This window comes from Ptychodera flava, chromosome 5 (assembly GCF_041260155.1).
Source record: "Ptychodera flava strain L36383 chromosome 5, AS_Pfla_20210202, whole genome shotgun sequence".
NCBI classification, from domain to species: Eukaryota; Metazoa; Hemichordata; class Enteropneusta; family Ptychoderidae; genus Ptychodera; species Ptychodera flava.
In genome coordinates, this window is record NC_091932.1 from 27,925,806 (window position 1) to 27,942,087 (window position 16,282).

The window sequence follows — 16,282 nt, forward strand, 5'->3', positions numbered from 1 at the left end:
CAGAATATTTTTTTTAGTGGTAATATGCTTTTTACATGTACAAATGTATGTGATTGGAAACCCTACGCTAAATAGTCTCGACTATCAACACCAGTCACAACATGGCCGCACCGCCACCTTCAGGGTTTGAGGCTCCCTCGTGGTAAGATTTTAGTAAAAAGTAGCTCACTTTTGGGACAAATATTGGAACTTTTATTCTAACCGAATTTATATTTAACACACTGCCATCCAATACTGTAGTTATTGGTTATATTGCAACAAATTGTGGCTCTAAAACAGGATAATGTTTGGCCAACGCAGATATGCAGATGTAGGTCATCTCTGAGGGATTACATGCTCATGTCGTTGTTGCATTACTGTTTTGCCGTGGACGACACCTTTCTTGTGATCTAAGGTTTCCGGAGATCAACTTTCCCAGTTTCGTTAGTCTGCAGAGAGAACAACATTCCCTGTGTAGTCGTTTCGGGAACAACAATCCAGTGAATGGTCACAAACCTATATTTATGCGTGAAGCGCCCTCATGGGTTCATTAATTGTTTTCGGCGGTCCCTGGATTTTGGCTCTTGTATTGAATATCTAGTACTTGTTTTTAAAACCCATAGCCATATGTATATATGGCAATGGAAGCTATTCTTATAGGCTAGGGAAATGTCTGTATGTATGTATGTATGTATGTCTGTATGTCTGTATGTCTGTCCGTCAACATCAAAAACTCCAAACCGCTGCACATTTCATCTTGATATTTGGTGTGTACATGGATGATGGGCTGTAGATGAGATTTTGTTCAAATGAAGTTGTCATTGCCAAAATATGCAAATTAAGTGAAAAAATGTAAAAACAGTCAAAATTGAAAATCTCATAACCACTGAGCAGATTACATGAAAATTAGCATGTAAGTACTTTGGGCTGACCTGAAATAATTGTGCTTTTTTTGATATTTTGATATTGTTGAAAATATACAAATTAGTGCCAAAAAAGGCGTTTTTGGTAAAAAATCTTCTTCTTCATGAACCGCTGGTCAGACAGCTTTGATATTTGGTATACAGGTCCCTAGGGATAACCCAAATTGGATTTGTTCAAATTGTGATGAAATATGCAAATCTGTATTTTTAAGGAATTTTTTTGTCATTCTGGTCAAAATTTATTTCATCAAAACCGCTCGTCTGACAGCTTTGATATTTGTATACAGGTTCCTACAGATAAACTAATATAATATATAGAATATATGATGAAATCTGCAATTTTGTATTTTTGGTGCAATTTTTGACATTTTTGGTCAAAAAATGTGTTTCTCAAAAACTACTTGTCTGATGCCTTTGATATTTGGTATACAGGTTCCTGGGGGTTCTCCTAGTGTGATATAGTGAATTTGATGAAATCTTCAATTTTGTATTTTGGGTCAATTTTTGCCATTTTTGGTCAAAATATTTGTTTCTCAAAGTTACTCATGTGATAGCTTTGATATTTGGTATACATTTTTATACATAATTATGATGAAATCATCAATTTTGTATTTTTGCAGCTATGTTGCCATTTTAGGTCAGGCCATCCTGAAATGAGCTATCAAAGATCTCAACCATCTTCATCAATACATATGTCACAAAAAGTTGCTCTCTACATAACACAGCAGAGCTCTGTCGACTATTGGGTCGCTTGTTTTTTTCAAAACCGCAGGTCAGACAGCTTTAATATTGGTTAACAGGTCCCTAGGATGACCTTAGTGAGATGATTTCATACAGTCAGGAAATACTTAATTTTGTATCCATGTCTATAGTAGCTTCAGGGACATTGGCCCTATGTTTAAGATAATGTTGTGATTCAGTAAGCATTTGAAATGGTAAACTGTATTTGGTGTTGAAATGCGGTAAAAATAATGAGAAAACATAGCTGAGGTGATTTCAGCAGTTTGGTTTCCAACAAATATATTCAAAGTTTTTTTCAATGTTAAAGAGTGTGGAGGGGGGGGGGGGGGTCCCTGAGGTCCTGGCAGATTTTGAAAAAAATCCAAACAAATGGCAATAAAAAAATCAGCCACAGAAGGTTTGTCAAAAAGAAAAGGTGGGATAGTGGGAAAAAAAGAATGTACAGTGTATCAGATAAAAAAGATGTTCCTCATCAATCTTCCAGACAACCCCCTTTTATCAAATGGTACACCCCTGATGTATTTTTGTGTGCCATTAAACATGCAGTGTATTTTAGTTTAAGATGTCAATCAAGTTAGGTAAGGATTTGAAAGGAATAGTCAAGTTCACCACAGTTTAACTTTATCTCTTGTGTCATCATCCTTGTGTAATTGGTTAAGTTTGTAAGTTGCTCCAGATGTGGATATACCAGCTGTTCTGGAAGAAAACAATGTTTACTTTTCCCTATAGGTTTCTGAGTTAATGATTGCATGTTGAAATCTCTCCAAGTATCTGGTGCATGGGCAAAATGTAAATATTGGTTGCATGTTATGTATTTCAGTCTATGTCAAATATTGTGAATGAAAAATCAAGAACAGTTTGCTGTGTGCTTGTAAAAGATAACATGTATGTCAATTAAATTATATAAAATAATTAAACATTAAATATTAAATTAAATTATGTCAATTAAATATTAAAACTGCCTTGCAGTTTGATTGTCTTAAAAATTATCACAGAAGTAGAAAACGAAAGAAACTAATCAATTGCTGTAACATATTCACCCTCAGTGTCTGTAGGCCTATACTTAACTTTTTTATCATTACATTCAGCTTTTTGTTATATCTTTATCACTCTCCATGGGCCAAGGCACACTTGGGTCAATGTCATCACTCTGTGCCAGTCTGTGAATGTCAGTCTGTCTGTATTTAGGCCCATGTTTCATACAATTGGTGGTTTGTTTTGATAACTATATTTGGTATATAGGGATAACCTAGCAATACAATTTTTTTCACAAAATGTGACATGACTTCGGTGACCTTTGACCTCAATATACATATTTGTCCATAACTCAGTAACCACAAGTGCTACACCCTTCATGTATAGTATGATGGGTTTCCATTTATATTCTGAATAAATACATTAACATATTTCACTGTCTCCAGTACATTACATTTAAGTATTTTCACTTCATGCACTTTATCCCTTTCACACATGTTCAAATATCTGACCAGAGAACAAACACTAAATAGTCCAGGATGGGAGCTACAGTGTCATTGACGCTATTTAAAACCATAGAACGAAGAGAGAAGAAGCTTCTGCCGTACATGGTTAAAGAGAACGATCACATGAAGCGGCATTAAATACCTAAACCCCTAATTTTGAGATTCAACAGTTGTAAACAAATAAGTATTGTTGTTAGACAAGAAACAGGATTCAGCTGTTTTAGGTGCTATGTTAGAAACCATTTTACATGGAAGTTGGTGGGGTCATGGATGTAAAAATAGAAGGATACAGGACAGCCTATAATCCCTTTCACACCTATTGTTATTTCTTTGTCTACGCTGGTCTTTGAAGTTGTGGCATGGTTGCCGCGATCAGGATGGCTCGGACACACCCACTTCACTCACAATATCGTGACATCAAATTATTGTTGCCAAATTCATAAAAAAAACTTTCAAACTTGTGAAATTGCTTGTGTTGAATGCCCAGACTGAACAGAGCTCAAACAAACCAAAGACTGAGAAAATCGACGCATATTTGACCAAGTTATGACTATCCTTTGGAACCGACTTGGATAAAGTCCCCTGATCGTAAAATTACTCTAACTTACAAAGTATCTAACCGCGGAGTCTGATTTTTTCTTAATTAGAAGGTTCAAGGTATGGACGCTTAAAAACTGTTTGTCCTAAGTGCTGGTTCGCCTGGCCGTTGAAGTTATCGTATTCTAAAGTTGGGCTATATTTGCGGTACGCCGATAGTTCGTCCCCATAGGATTGCGTGCAAATGCGTTCGTCGTTCAGGCCATGGTTCACCCTTTGAAGTCACGTTTCCAGACGTTCAAAGACACTGCTGAAAGAACTGTTACGCCAAAACTAAAGTCATATATATAGACTTTCCGGTCTGGTCATGTTTATCGATCAGAGTACCTGGCCGAAAATTCCCTGGTGATTTTTTCGCCGAAGTTCATTGCGTCGCGTCACCATTCTGCACGGGTTGAGGCATTATTCAAGAAGGGGAAAGGTTATTACACATGCGCAGTTCTTGTTATACCGTGTTTACAGGAGACAGAAAGTGAGCCAGGAGCTATGTAGTCGATTGTTTTCCTCCTCGATGATCTGCATATCATCGTAAGATAGAAAAGGTCGTAGTATTGCTACAACAACATTACTGGCACAAAAGACGCTATTTTTACGCTGTCTGTGGTAATGCACGGAAAGACTCGACGTTTACCGATGACAACCCGAAGGCACGCTATGAATAAAATAACACGCTAATCCCGTTACGGGATTACGAGATAACGAATCGGCGGCAACTATCCCTTGAACAAAGGATCAAAGGAGTGTCCTGTATCCTTCTATTTTTTACATCCAAGTTGGTGGGGTGGAAATACAAAGACACAGGAAAGGGCATGCAGTAAGATCAATTGTTGTTATTTTCAGGGCTGGTAAACCCCCAGCTGGACTTCATCTGGACGTTATCAAAGATGGAAAGATGATTGAGGTAAGGATAACAATATTGCAGTCTGAATGACATCTTTATGTTTGTGTTTTTACAAAAAAGGACACGACACAAAACTTTAATTTTCAGACTGCAAGAGAAAACCGTTTAAGCCTTTTCCTGCCAAGTCCATATTTCACAATCAGGTCAAGATGGCTAAAATTAATGAAAAACAACATATTCCGTAAGTTATATTTTAACATATTACTGTACATTTGAAGGCTGTTGAAAACATAAATACTGTAAACTTGATTTTTTTGGACTAAAGATGCTATAACAGACCAAATCAAGTGGGTGAAAATACGTCATGTTTGGCTCAATACTGCTTTTTACTGACTTGGCTGATGGGGAAGTGATATTGTCTGGCAGGAAAAGGGTTAAATGAATCAAATTGTGTAACAAAACCACTTCAACATCAGATATAATCTAAATGTAAGCATCAAAATAAAGACATCCATTTAAATCTCTTTACCTGTATTTAGTAGGCCATTTTGATATCCATTATAGGACACTAACCACAGGGATTTGTAAATGACCAGATTGAGATCAATAATCCTTTATTATGGTGTTAAATAAATGATAAATGTGGTTTCAAAAAGCAGAAGTTTGCATGTTGTTCACTGCTTGCTGCTGTATCGCAACCTAGCCCTAGACTAGACTTCCTGGTACTGAGTCAAGATGAAGCTGTCGCAAGGTCACTGCTGTTCGAAAAGTGTATGAATTCCATATATAGCCTGAGTGAGTTAGGCGAGTTCCACTGTTTAGGGTGTACTGTAACCCTTGGGTACATGTATACGCTTAGGGCACCTCACATCGGGTCTGTGCACAATATATAATAGCAATCAATGAAACACTTGCACAGTATTGCTTTTTGAAATCATGATTTATTATTTACTTGATACCAAAATAAGGGATTAATAAAGGATTATTAATCTTTTTTCTGGCCATTTACAAATTCCTGTGCTCAAACCCCAGCCCTAACATTATAACCTTTTAACCCTTTGAGGGCCAAAGTCAATTTTTCTCACCTTATGAAAATATACTCAACTTAATTTTTTTCAGATTTTTGTCAAAATTTTGATAACAAACTGTAACCAATGAAATGTGATGTTCATTTGATCCAAAATTATCAAAAAATTACAGAAAAATTCATAAAAGTTGGTAAAAGTGTTGCACTAAAACTTTGGCGGGAAAAAATTACAGCGCTCAAAGGCTTAATAGCCCTTCCTGTAATGGCTTCCTAGGGGTTTTAACATTTGAAAACATTGTAAGACTTCTTTTCATCATGCTTACCAAAAGGAAGAGATTTTCACTAATTCGTTTTCTTCCTTTTCCCTCGTCAACAGAAGCTGATGATCGATGAGAAGAAATACTACTTATTCGGTAGAAATTCTCAAATGTGTGATTTCTGCATTGACCACCAATCGTGTTCAAGAGTGCATGCAGCTTTAGTCTACCACAAACACCTGAACAGATCATTCTTAATAGACCTTGGAAGCAGTAAGTGCATATTTAAAAGTTGCCCATGTATTTTATTGTGGTCCTGTGTTCATCGTTTTTTCACAGTTTGTGAGTGCTGTGATTTGTTTATGTTGTGATTTTCAGATGCCTTGATAATTTTGTTATTCTATAATTTTGTTATCAGAATCTATAATATGCCGACGATTGCATTTCATCACTCCCTAACACAAATAATAAGTATTTGAACATAGATGTAAGTGCAGAAAATGTGATGAGGTGCAATTATGTCTGTCCAAATATGTACATACTGTATATTGGTGTTACCCTGCATGCAAATAAAGAATCATTGTTTGAAACGTGGATTTGGGCATGATTGCAGTTGACCATTAGCAAGATACCAGCAGAGCAAATAATTTTCTGTTGCTGATGAAGCTGATTTCAAATCCATTTCCTCACAGCCAATGTCAATAAATCCACTGCACTTGATGTCCAATTACGCATATACATTGATGCAAAATAAGCAATAATTACAAAATACAAGACACAACTTCCATCTTTTCTCCTAGCTAGTGCTGATGTTTTTTGTTGCATTGGGTAACTCTAAGTAATGGGCTGTACTGGGTTCACAGAACCATCATATTCCCTAGCTGCCCCTATTCATTTACTAGTAAACGCACTGACTGTATATTCAGACTGTTGGATGCAATAAAAGCTCAGCAGTGTGGAAGTATATAACGATCAACCCATACACTTCTGTACATCTACATGCATTCCAATGTAAGCTCACATTTTTAGCAATGCTAGAGATGTACATGTGTACTTTAGCAGTGTGTGCATGGTGTACACACTCACTGTACACACACATCACTAAAATGTACTTTTACAATGAATTTCAGCACACGGGACATACCTAGGAAGCATCAAACTAGAACAACAAAAACCACAGCAGGTTCCAGTGGACAGCACACTGAGGTTTGGCGCCTCCACAAGGTCCTACATCGTCAGAGAAAAGCCACAAACAGTTTCATCAGCGGCCGTCAAGCAGGACAAAGTCAAGGAGGAAAGTGATAAAACAGAGGAGGAGTTACATGGCGGGTTGCTAGGGTTACCAGAGGAGGAAACAGAGCTAGATGTAAGCTATTGTACCAACCAAATCATTCAATACTTTTTAAAAGAGTGTGTTTCCTCAAAGCAGTTTTGTTCAGTTTTTTTTCACATAAATGACAAATGAGCAAATAAATTTTGCACTTCTGTGATTCCACATGACAATCAGGATTATCAGCAAGACCAGGGACATGACAACAGATCATGTGCCTTGTTCAAGTGTATGTATGTACAGCAATAATATGACAGTAAACATTTACAATATGCATACATCTTCTGAAACCATACTGTGAACATTAGACTCATTTGCTGAAATTGCCACATTCAATGATAATTATAGTTGTGTAAAAACAAAGTTTTGCCTGGTGGGCCGATACACCTATTATTATTACATGCAATCTCAGAAAGAATCAACATTGAGATGCTCTTCCTTAAGTACCAGCAAAACATGTACTGTTGCATGCCAGTATAGATTTCATTCATTTTGTGTGTCTTCCTGTTCCACTGACAGAACTTAACAGAGTTCAACACGGCACACAACAAACGTCTCGGTGTGCTGGGAGGCAACATAGAGGAAACCACTACAGCTGCAGAGATCTCAAGACCGCCCATGAAACGGAAAAGGAGAAATTCTCACGTTTCTTTCAAAGATGGGGAAGAAGTCATCAATCCAGGTGAGTTCTCTCAAAAAATCTGATGAGAAGATGTAGAAATTGAGCCTGTGAGTTGCAACTTATGGCATCCTTGTCATGAAACTAGATTTAGTCCATATAAATGTATTTACGTTGGGATGTGTATACAAGATTTAACAAGAGAAATAACAAATGGGGTGCTGCCCTCAAATAGGACTGCCTCCATGTGAATATGCAACAGACAGTGTACGGGTATGGTGCATATATCTATGGGCTTTTAGTTGTGTGACAGATTTCTGCACATCACTCATTCTCTCTTTATAGAGTATATAGAACACCTCAAGCCATGCTAGACATTATACTATGTGTATGTCCGTTCCTTGTCCTGATAATCTGTCACGCACACCAGGACATAGTGTGCTACAACTTGTTGTAAATTTTGCCTCACCACGCATAGTATGTTCAAAGGGTTTAAATAACTGTTCCTGTTTACAGATGCCCAGCAAATTTCAGATACAAACCTTTGCGTCCTTTGCCTGAAATGTTCAAGAGAAATCATCGCTGTTTAATCTAAACAAGAGATTGAGATTGGTTGAACCCTATTATTTTCTATGGCACAGTTTGACCTGCCCACCAAAAAATAGGAGTATAAAGGGTGAAAATACTGTTAAAAGATGTTACAGTATCTATTACGATAACAACACCATAGTAGAAATATTCTGTTGTGTACAGGTGGTCTACTATATGTACTGGGTGTAACTTTACAGGTTCTTTTGTATCTCAAAATTTAATATTATTTTATTTTGTTATTGCATTACAGAGGATGTTGACCCATCAGTGGAAGGTTTCGAAATCTTGTCTCAGTATCTGTCATACCTGCTAAGGTAGGGATTGTTTCATGAAATTGTCTGCATAGCTGACAATGTCACAAATGATTATTGCTGTAAGAGTTTTTTTCGTGAAAGTCCATCAGTCTCAACTTGAAATATTTCATAATGTTAGAGTTTTGATGATTGATAGAGTATAGAGGGGAACATTTTATAAGAAGATTCACCAACTTAGACTCTAAAAGAATCGTACAGTAGAATTCATATCAGGGTCATATATCCAGACTCTCAAACTCTTACCATACTGTATTGGTCTACCGTCTGTTGGGGCTCATTTGAAGCTCATTGTGCAAATAAATAAGTCTTCCCCCTTTGAGTTAATACAGGGAAAGTGGCCATTTGAACTTCAAGTGCTGGTAAATATTGGGTACTTTGCTGTTTTATCACACGGACCTCTGATTTTAATTCTTGATTTTGAAAGGGAATGGTTTAAGGTTTCCTCACGGAAAGTTTGAGCAAAAGTTTAAATCTTCTTTATTTAAGGCACGTACTACCTTAAGTCTCAAATATAGTTTGTGATGACATATTCATTTCAGTAAATACAGCGTGCCTTCAGTGGTAACTTGAAAAATCTTGATGGGCGATAGAGTTCAGAAAAGAATAGTTGCATTTCACCAGGTGCTGGTGATTTTTAAGTCCTCAAATTTAAGTTTTCAAAGGTTGAAATGTAGTATGGATTATGAAAATTACAGCTCACTCACAGAGATCAAATGCCACATACAGACTCCCACATAGGCTAGCGAAAAATTACACTGAGATTTTTCGACATCGCTTTCTGATCATCGAAAAATTACACTGAGATTTTTCGACATCGCTTTCTGATCATCATGTCCTTTACATTTCAGAAAAAGAAAACCGAGCCAGTGGCCAATGTCAGCATGGCAGACAACATCACAAAGCGGTTACAGAGCTTTTCTTACAGTCCTTCATTATATGCAGATCTGCCGGCCTCCAGCGATGAAACACCCCTGTCCCCCACCACCCCACCCTCGGGATCTTTCCCAACAACACCCACAGGGGCGTCTTTTAACTTTGTGCCGAACTTAGCACCTGATGTTGGACCTAGCGTTGTTCCTCCGTCTATGACAGAAGCTCAGACAGCGCCTGTGACTGTCGGGCCCAAGGACTCCGAACCAAAGAAAAAATATTTCCCCAAAGAGGCCTGGCCGGGCAAAAAACCGACGCAGTCACTCCTTTTATAGTGAAAATGCTTGTACTGTCTGCGTATTTGCTAGATCTGTGTTTTACGTCTCAGACAAGACTACTTCTGAATGCCAGAGTGAATTACTCAAGCCTGTCAACCCACCACTTTTTGCAGTGGAATCAACTGTGTCATAGGGGTATGGCAGAGTCAGACCAAAGTACACTGAAATTAGGGGTGAGCAGCATTGCAAGACGGAGTACACGCCCTTTTGCAGGCTTTCTGAGGAGAAGCAGACTTGAAGGAAACTGTGAAGAATCTCTGAACTCTGACATCACCTGGGAAAGAAAACACCCATTGGCAGTCTGCTGGGAGGATGTTGAAATTATGAATTTTCGTCAAAATTTACATAAAAACTTGTTTTTATATTTGATAGAAAATCTTGCAGCAAAGAGTGCCACCCCCGGAAATTTCAGCCGTGACTGCTCAAAGTGCACCTAGACTGGCAGAAGTGTAAATACTGTGTTATTCATGTTTGTGTGTGCTTGTGTGGAAGACAACTTCAAACAATATCAGTTTTATTGGCTATTTGGAGTATACTCATCTTACTTAGCAGTTACTGTGTTCACATGTATTTATGCGTTGTTCAAACCTCATTTTTTCCATGGGTTGATAAGTAATACAACAACATGAACTTGTAGATTAGCTTTATAGGAAAGTTTTAGCTACTACACCGGCAGCTTGGGAGTTTCAGTTGGGAGGGTCTTCTTGACAATTTTTGTAACATTCTTTTTGCTGCCTTTACAAAATGTAACCCAGACAGTTTTTTTTCAGATTTTTCCAAAATTCTGATCAAAAACTGTAGCCAATGAAAAGTGATGTCCATTTGGTCCAAAACTGTCAAAAAAATTACAAAAAGTTCATAAAAATTGGTAAAATTTTGCACTCAAATTTTTTTGGGAAAATTTGCAGCACTCAAAGTGTTACATGTAAACTGTTAACAGTTGTCCTGCCAAGTTCATGGGTCACAATCAGGTCTGATTGGTTAAGACCAGTGAGGGATAACATTTCCCATATAGTGCATTTCAAAAAATAATTGAACATTTGAAAGGCCTTGAAAACTCAGATACTGTAAACATGATCTTTGTTGACTAAATCTAGTGTAACATCCCATGCCAAGTAGGTGAAAATATGTATAGGTTTTGACTCAAGACAACCATTTTACTCAGTGGACAGGGAAGTGATAGGCCTGGCAGTATAAGGCTTTCTCCTTTTTTTAACTAGGGCAGTCACAGACTGAATTTATTAACAAACTGAATTTATTTGAAATTATGCTCAAACACCAATGAACTTGCAAATCAAACCAGCTTTCTTCAACAATTTCATTTGGCTTTTAAACCCCTGTTCAATTCCTGTCAGTAGTCTCAATATAGACATTTAAATTTTTGAAATATCAAAATGACCCTAACCTACTGAACCTTAAGTGATCATATCTTTAGAGATGCCATGAGTGCAACAGATACATTCAGCAAAATTTGATTTGGTAAAATAGGATCAATATTGTGATATTACCTATACTGTCAATTAACCAAGAAATAACACCATGCATTTTTCTGTACACCAAAAAAATTTCCAGTGTTACTGTTGCATAAATATACCATACCTAGTAAAGTTTTGAACTTGGAGTACAGCAATGCTATATTTTCAGTAATTGTTTGTAAGGACATCATATAACTTGCCACAATACAAAATTAATTAGGTCTTAATATTGAAATTTGAAAGTTTTTGAATGTCCGATGTAATCCCCAAAGCAGTTGAACTTTTGACCCTGTCAACCACAGTGAGAAAAAGAATCAAGATTTTAGAATTTGCTAGCAGTGAGTATTTTGTATGATAGGGATATTTTTATACAGACCCCAAATTTTTTGTTGTTTTTTCTCAAAATTTGATCAAAACAAACTGTCAAATAGTTCTGTGTGTTTTATGTTTGTAAGTTGCAACATACCGGCAGCTGTCCCAATGAATTATCAAAACCAGCAGTAACAAAATTTTACCCATTCACCCCTAATCTCCAGTAAACAGGTCCACAATCACCATTGATAATAATGGGTATAGGCCAAACCAATGTGATGAAAGGGTTAATGCTGTCTGAATCCAGGATAAATTTTACAATAGCATGTATCAATTTGAACTTGGCTTGTGTGTAAGTCAAATAGGCTGTACTGAAAGTTGCATTTTGAACCATGAACCATCTGGTCTATTTCAGTTGAATCAGACGATTTCCCGTCAGTTGTCCGAATAAGGATGGTCATTGTAGGAATATCAAAAAATTGCTCTCAAAACCCTAAACCATTTTGAACTTGGAATATGAGATATTTTTGAAAGTGTCATGGGCAAACACTGACTTTTGGACAAAATTCAACTCTGTAAAATGATGATCCATTAATCTTGCTGTATACATTGTATGTAGGCACATGTCAATCCAGATAGCACTAGACTAAGATAGACACTAAAATGTCAACAGTATCTTAATATCCAGAAAAGTACCAGTAATGTTTTCTGTACAGCCGTGTTTGTCAAAAGCCAAGGTCACTAATACCTGCAGTATAAATTTTTGATCAAATTTCACAAAACAATACCATGTTACATTGTATTTGATTTACAAAGTAACTTTGAATCAGTTTTCTGAAAGTATTTTTTTCATTTCAAAATAATATTGTTTCATCTTCTGTGTTGTAGTGAAAGGGCCATAGTTATTGTGAAAAGACCTGGAACTGATCAAATGCAAAGTTTGACCATTTAATTTTTCACTGAATTCCACTTTTTAGCCACGTGGGATTTGAACTGATACAGATACAATGCTTTCGATAAATACGATACACATACGAAAATGTGCACATTTGAAATTCATAGTGGTTAAAAACCTAAAGTATTTCCGCTTTTATAGAATGAGTCGGCTTTCATGCTCTCCTCACAAATCACAAAGGGAGTTGATTTATTTATGAAAGGATTATACAACAACATGATAGTAGCAGATGATGACACGACCAAGATCAGTTTCTTTGAGAGCTTTTTTAAAATCCATTTCTGTTGCATAATTCAGCATATTTTACCCCTATAAACAGAGTACTATGTGAAGGGAGGTAGCTGTATCTTTTAATGTTACTTAAAACACAATCTTTTTTATTTTTTCAATTGTTTTTGAAATATTCAATTCCTGATAGAATTAAGCAGATTTGTGTTCTGTTACCATGGGGACATGGAAACTCCCAGAGTTCATTTCATCATTTAGGAAGAGTCTGTTGCAAGGAGTATCTTATGAATGACATATGTATAACATGTTATGCTATGAGTTCAGGACTGACTTCAAATTCATCAACCAGTACACTGTAACATACAAAGTGATTTTTGCCAATGTTTTGGAACATATAAGTAAATGGCTAAATAAATGCAACAACATTTTTCTGGTGATGTGCAGCTGGCTCAGAAGGTTATATCTGATTGGTCGATTGTCACTATTCATAGCAACTTAGGGAGTCTGTTTGTATAATTTGATTATAACGGTTAGATTCCCCCAACCAAATAGATAACAGCTTCTGAGATGCTGCACATTGTCCCGCATTTTTTGAGGTTCCCTTTTAGTAATAGCAAACTGAGAAGAATTATCATTATGGTCAAATGGCCACAAAAATGCAACATTAATAGTGGGCCTGACCAACCTCAACCAAACATTGATAGCGAATGAAAAAAATTGAAATTCTACAACTTTATGATTATGATTTTGCAATCATTTAATCATTTTCATCACATGGGGTATTGCTTTGTAAATTACCATGACTATTGTTATGTAAATGACCATACATGATTATTGTTATGTAAATGAGAAATTTTAGAACCAGACTCAAATCTCTGCACATTTCAGTAATAATTTCTGACCAGTTCCTAAATTGCATTTTAAAATAAGCATAAAAAACTCCAATCTGTCAATGCATTTCCCTCCTTTTACAAAATAACTTGCGTAAGTGCCTGTGGGCAAAAGATTTCAGGAAAATGTGATATGGAAATTTTACAAAATGGAAAACTTTAGTGGAGGCACTTACCTATATTTTTTTGTAATAGAAATTTCTGAAAACTTCATCCAAGTTTAAGGATCAATTCTTTTTATTGATATGCACTGTAAGTTAAGTAGTCTGTTGCGGCAAGTTAACTTACAGTATTCCAATGCTGTGAATTTATCTTTGTGATGTGGGCAGAGCCTGTAAACACCAAGATCAGATCAGCAGAAAATGATTTCCAGCTAAACTGCGGAATACTGAGCCCGTGCTGAGCTATGGTACAATTCAACATTAGCTTAGGGAGTATGTGCTGAGCCAAATTCAACATTGTCGTAGGGGGTATGTGCTGAGCCATAGTACAGTTCAAGATTATCATAGGAAGTATGTGCGTATTTATCGACCATTCATTGGCACCCCTAGACAAACACTGATGTCTACCATAAGGATGCTATGTTCCAGTGTGTGCCTGGTTGTCTTTTGCAGCTCAGTTTTATGTACTGAAATGATCCACAAAGGCCTGTACCAAGTTGAAAAACACTCATGTTTTGGGGTTTTTTTAGAAAAACTAATTTATACTATGGTTTCCAGCATACTTAGGAACCTTTGCGCCAGGTGATTGACTGAGAATTTTATCGAAAATCTGAAACAGCAAAACATCTTGCCTTTTAGCATATAGGAGCTGACTTTCTAATTATTTTGTAGTATATTCGCAAATTTTCCCACTATACAGATTGAATAGTGAGCAAATTGACTTTGAAAAACCAAATCTTTGCTGCCCAACTTTCTATATTTTGACATCCCCCTTTCACCTGTATATTTTTAGAAATTTTCAATCAAAACTTACTGTACTTGAAATATGGTATTGTCTTTTTGTCCAACCCAGTGTAGTGGTGTGGAGAGCATTTTAGAATATACACAAATAAAAATAATGATTAGATAATGAGAATGGATATGTTGTTTGTGTATTGAGACATTGTGTATGTTAGATGTTGCATGTAGGCAGAATGTTGTATTTATTAATTTGGCATTTTCTTCGCTATAGTCATTCAAGTTGGAAATGCTGTTTCAGTATGGCATAGATTGCACAATCCCATTAAGGAGAAGTGATATGGTTCAACTTGTTCACATAGAAATGGTAGAAACCCATGTAAGACATTGAGCACCCCTTTTTGCAAGTGGACAAGTCCATGACCCATTCCACTTCAAACAATGGGAGTCCAACTAACCTCTCAGTCATGGTGTATTGAACACTCACAAAACAAAATAGCATTCTCGTGTTTGACAAGGGTCAGGGTAGCTACAAATGAGGGCATGCCAGCATGTAGTATATGAATGGGTGAAGCCAACATCTACTGTCAACGTAATATGTGCCTCAAAAATGAATAATTCAATCTTTTCCTCGAACTTGCCATCTTCAAACCTGTCTCTTTTGAGATCAAGAATAAAAGTCAGGGGTCAACATGCAAATTTTGGTACTAGAGGAACTGATTTATAATTTAACCAAAATTTGCTGATATTTGAAATTCAAGATGGCCCCTATCCTGGTGTCAACTCTTTTGGGAAAAATTTACTCTCAAATTTTCAAGAAAACAAGATGGTTAAACTTCAAGCGTTGTTGGAGTTTCATAATGACTCAGTTCAAGCGGTACACAATGAAAGTGTCAATAAATTGAGTCCATACCATACATCCTACAGAATATCAAAGATCTATAGAGATAGCCAACCATTCAATGACTGTAATACATATGTAATGGGTTCTACTCTGGAACAAAAAGGACGCGATGCGTTCTACAGACTCAGTACGCCCAAATAATCACGTGATGCCGGTACAAACAAACCCACATATGTACTAACGCGTATGGAAATACACGTACGTCTATGCGCGTTTGCACACATGGCTTTGTTTGTACCGTGGTCGATTCAAATTCCGGGTTTGGCCTGTTGACACATAGACCCTCGTTTTCTCGAGAGTCTATGGTTGACAGGTACCTTGCTAAATTGACTAATATGTTTTTTGGACAATAGGCTTACCCACCCATTACATTCTCACCATGCATAGAGTAATATTTTGTTTTAATTTATCCAGTAATGAATGAATTTGTCCCTCTGCTGCCACTGTATATAGTCTGAAATTGTGGGTTGACATAAAATGGTTACTTCCTTGAACAAGATTACATCAGTCACAAGAAGGCTGGGATATATGGGAACAGGGCTGACATAAGGCACAGGCACGGGTAGCTGATCTTGGGTACAAACAAGAATCTTACGGTAATTAGGCCTGCAATGATGAGATAATGGCTAGGTAAAATACACACACAACAGACAATAATCTCATTCTCAGCATCAAATTTTATTTTGGCAGGATCTGCTGCTATAAAATGCC

At 36.7% G+C, this 16,282-nt stretch overlaps 1 protein-coding gene across 1 annotated transcript; it reads left to right on the forward strand.

Moving 5' to 3' along the window:
• Positions 1 to 14: 14 nt before the first annotated feature.
• LOC139133428 (nuclear inhibitor of protein phosphatase 1-like) lies at positions 15 to 14,845 on the forward strand. Its single transcript, XM_070700016.1, is given in 8 exon segments — positions 15 to 142; positions 4,562 to 4,622; positions 5,966 to 6,119; positions 6,977 to 7,212; positions 7,696 to 7,858; positions 8,637 to 8,651; positions 8,654 to 8,700; positions 9,549 to 14,845. Coding segments are annotated over 8 exon segments (1,074 nt in total). The 5' UTR covers positions 15 to 101; the 3' UTR covers positions 9,906 to 14,845.
• The last annotated feature ends 1,437 nt before the right edge of the window (positions 14,846 to 16,282 follow it).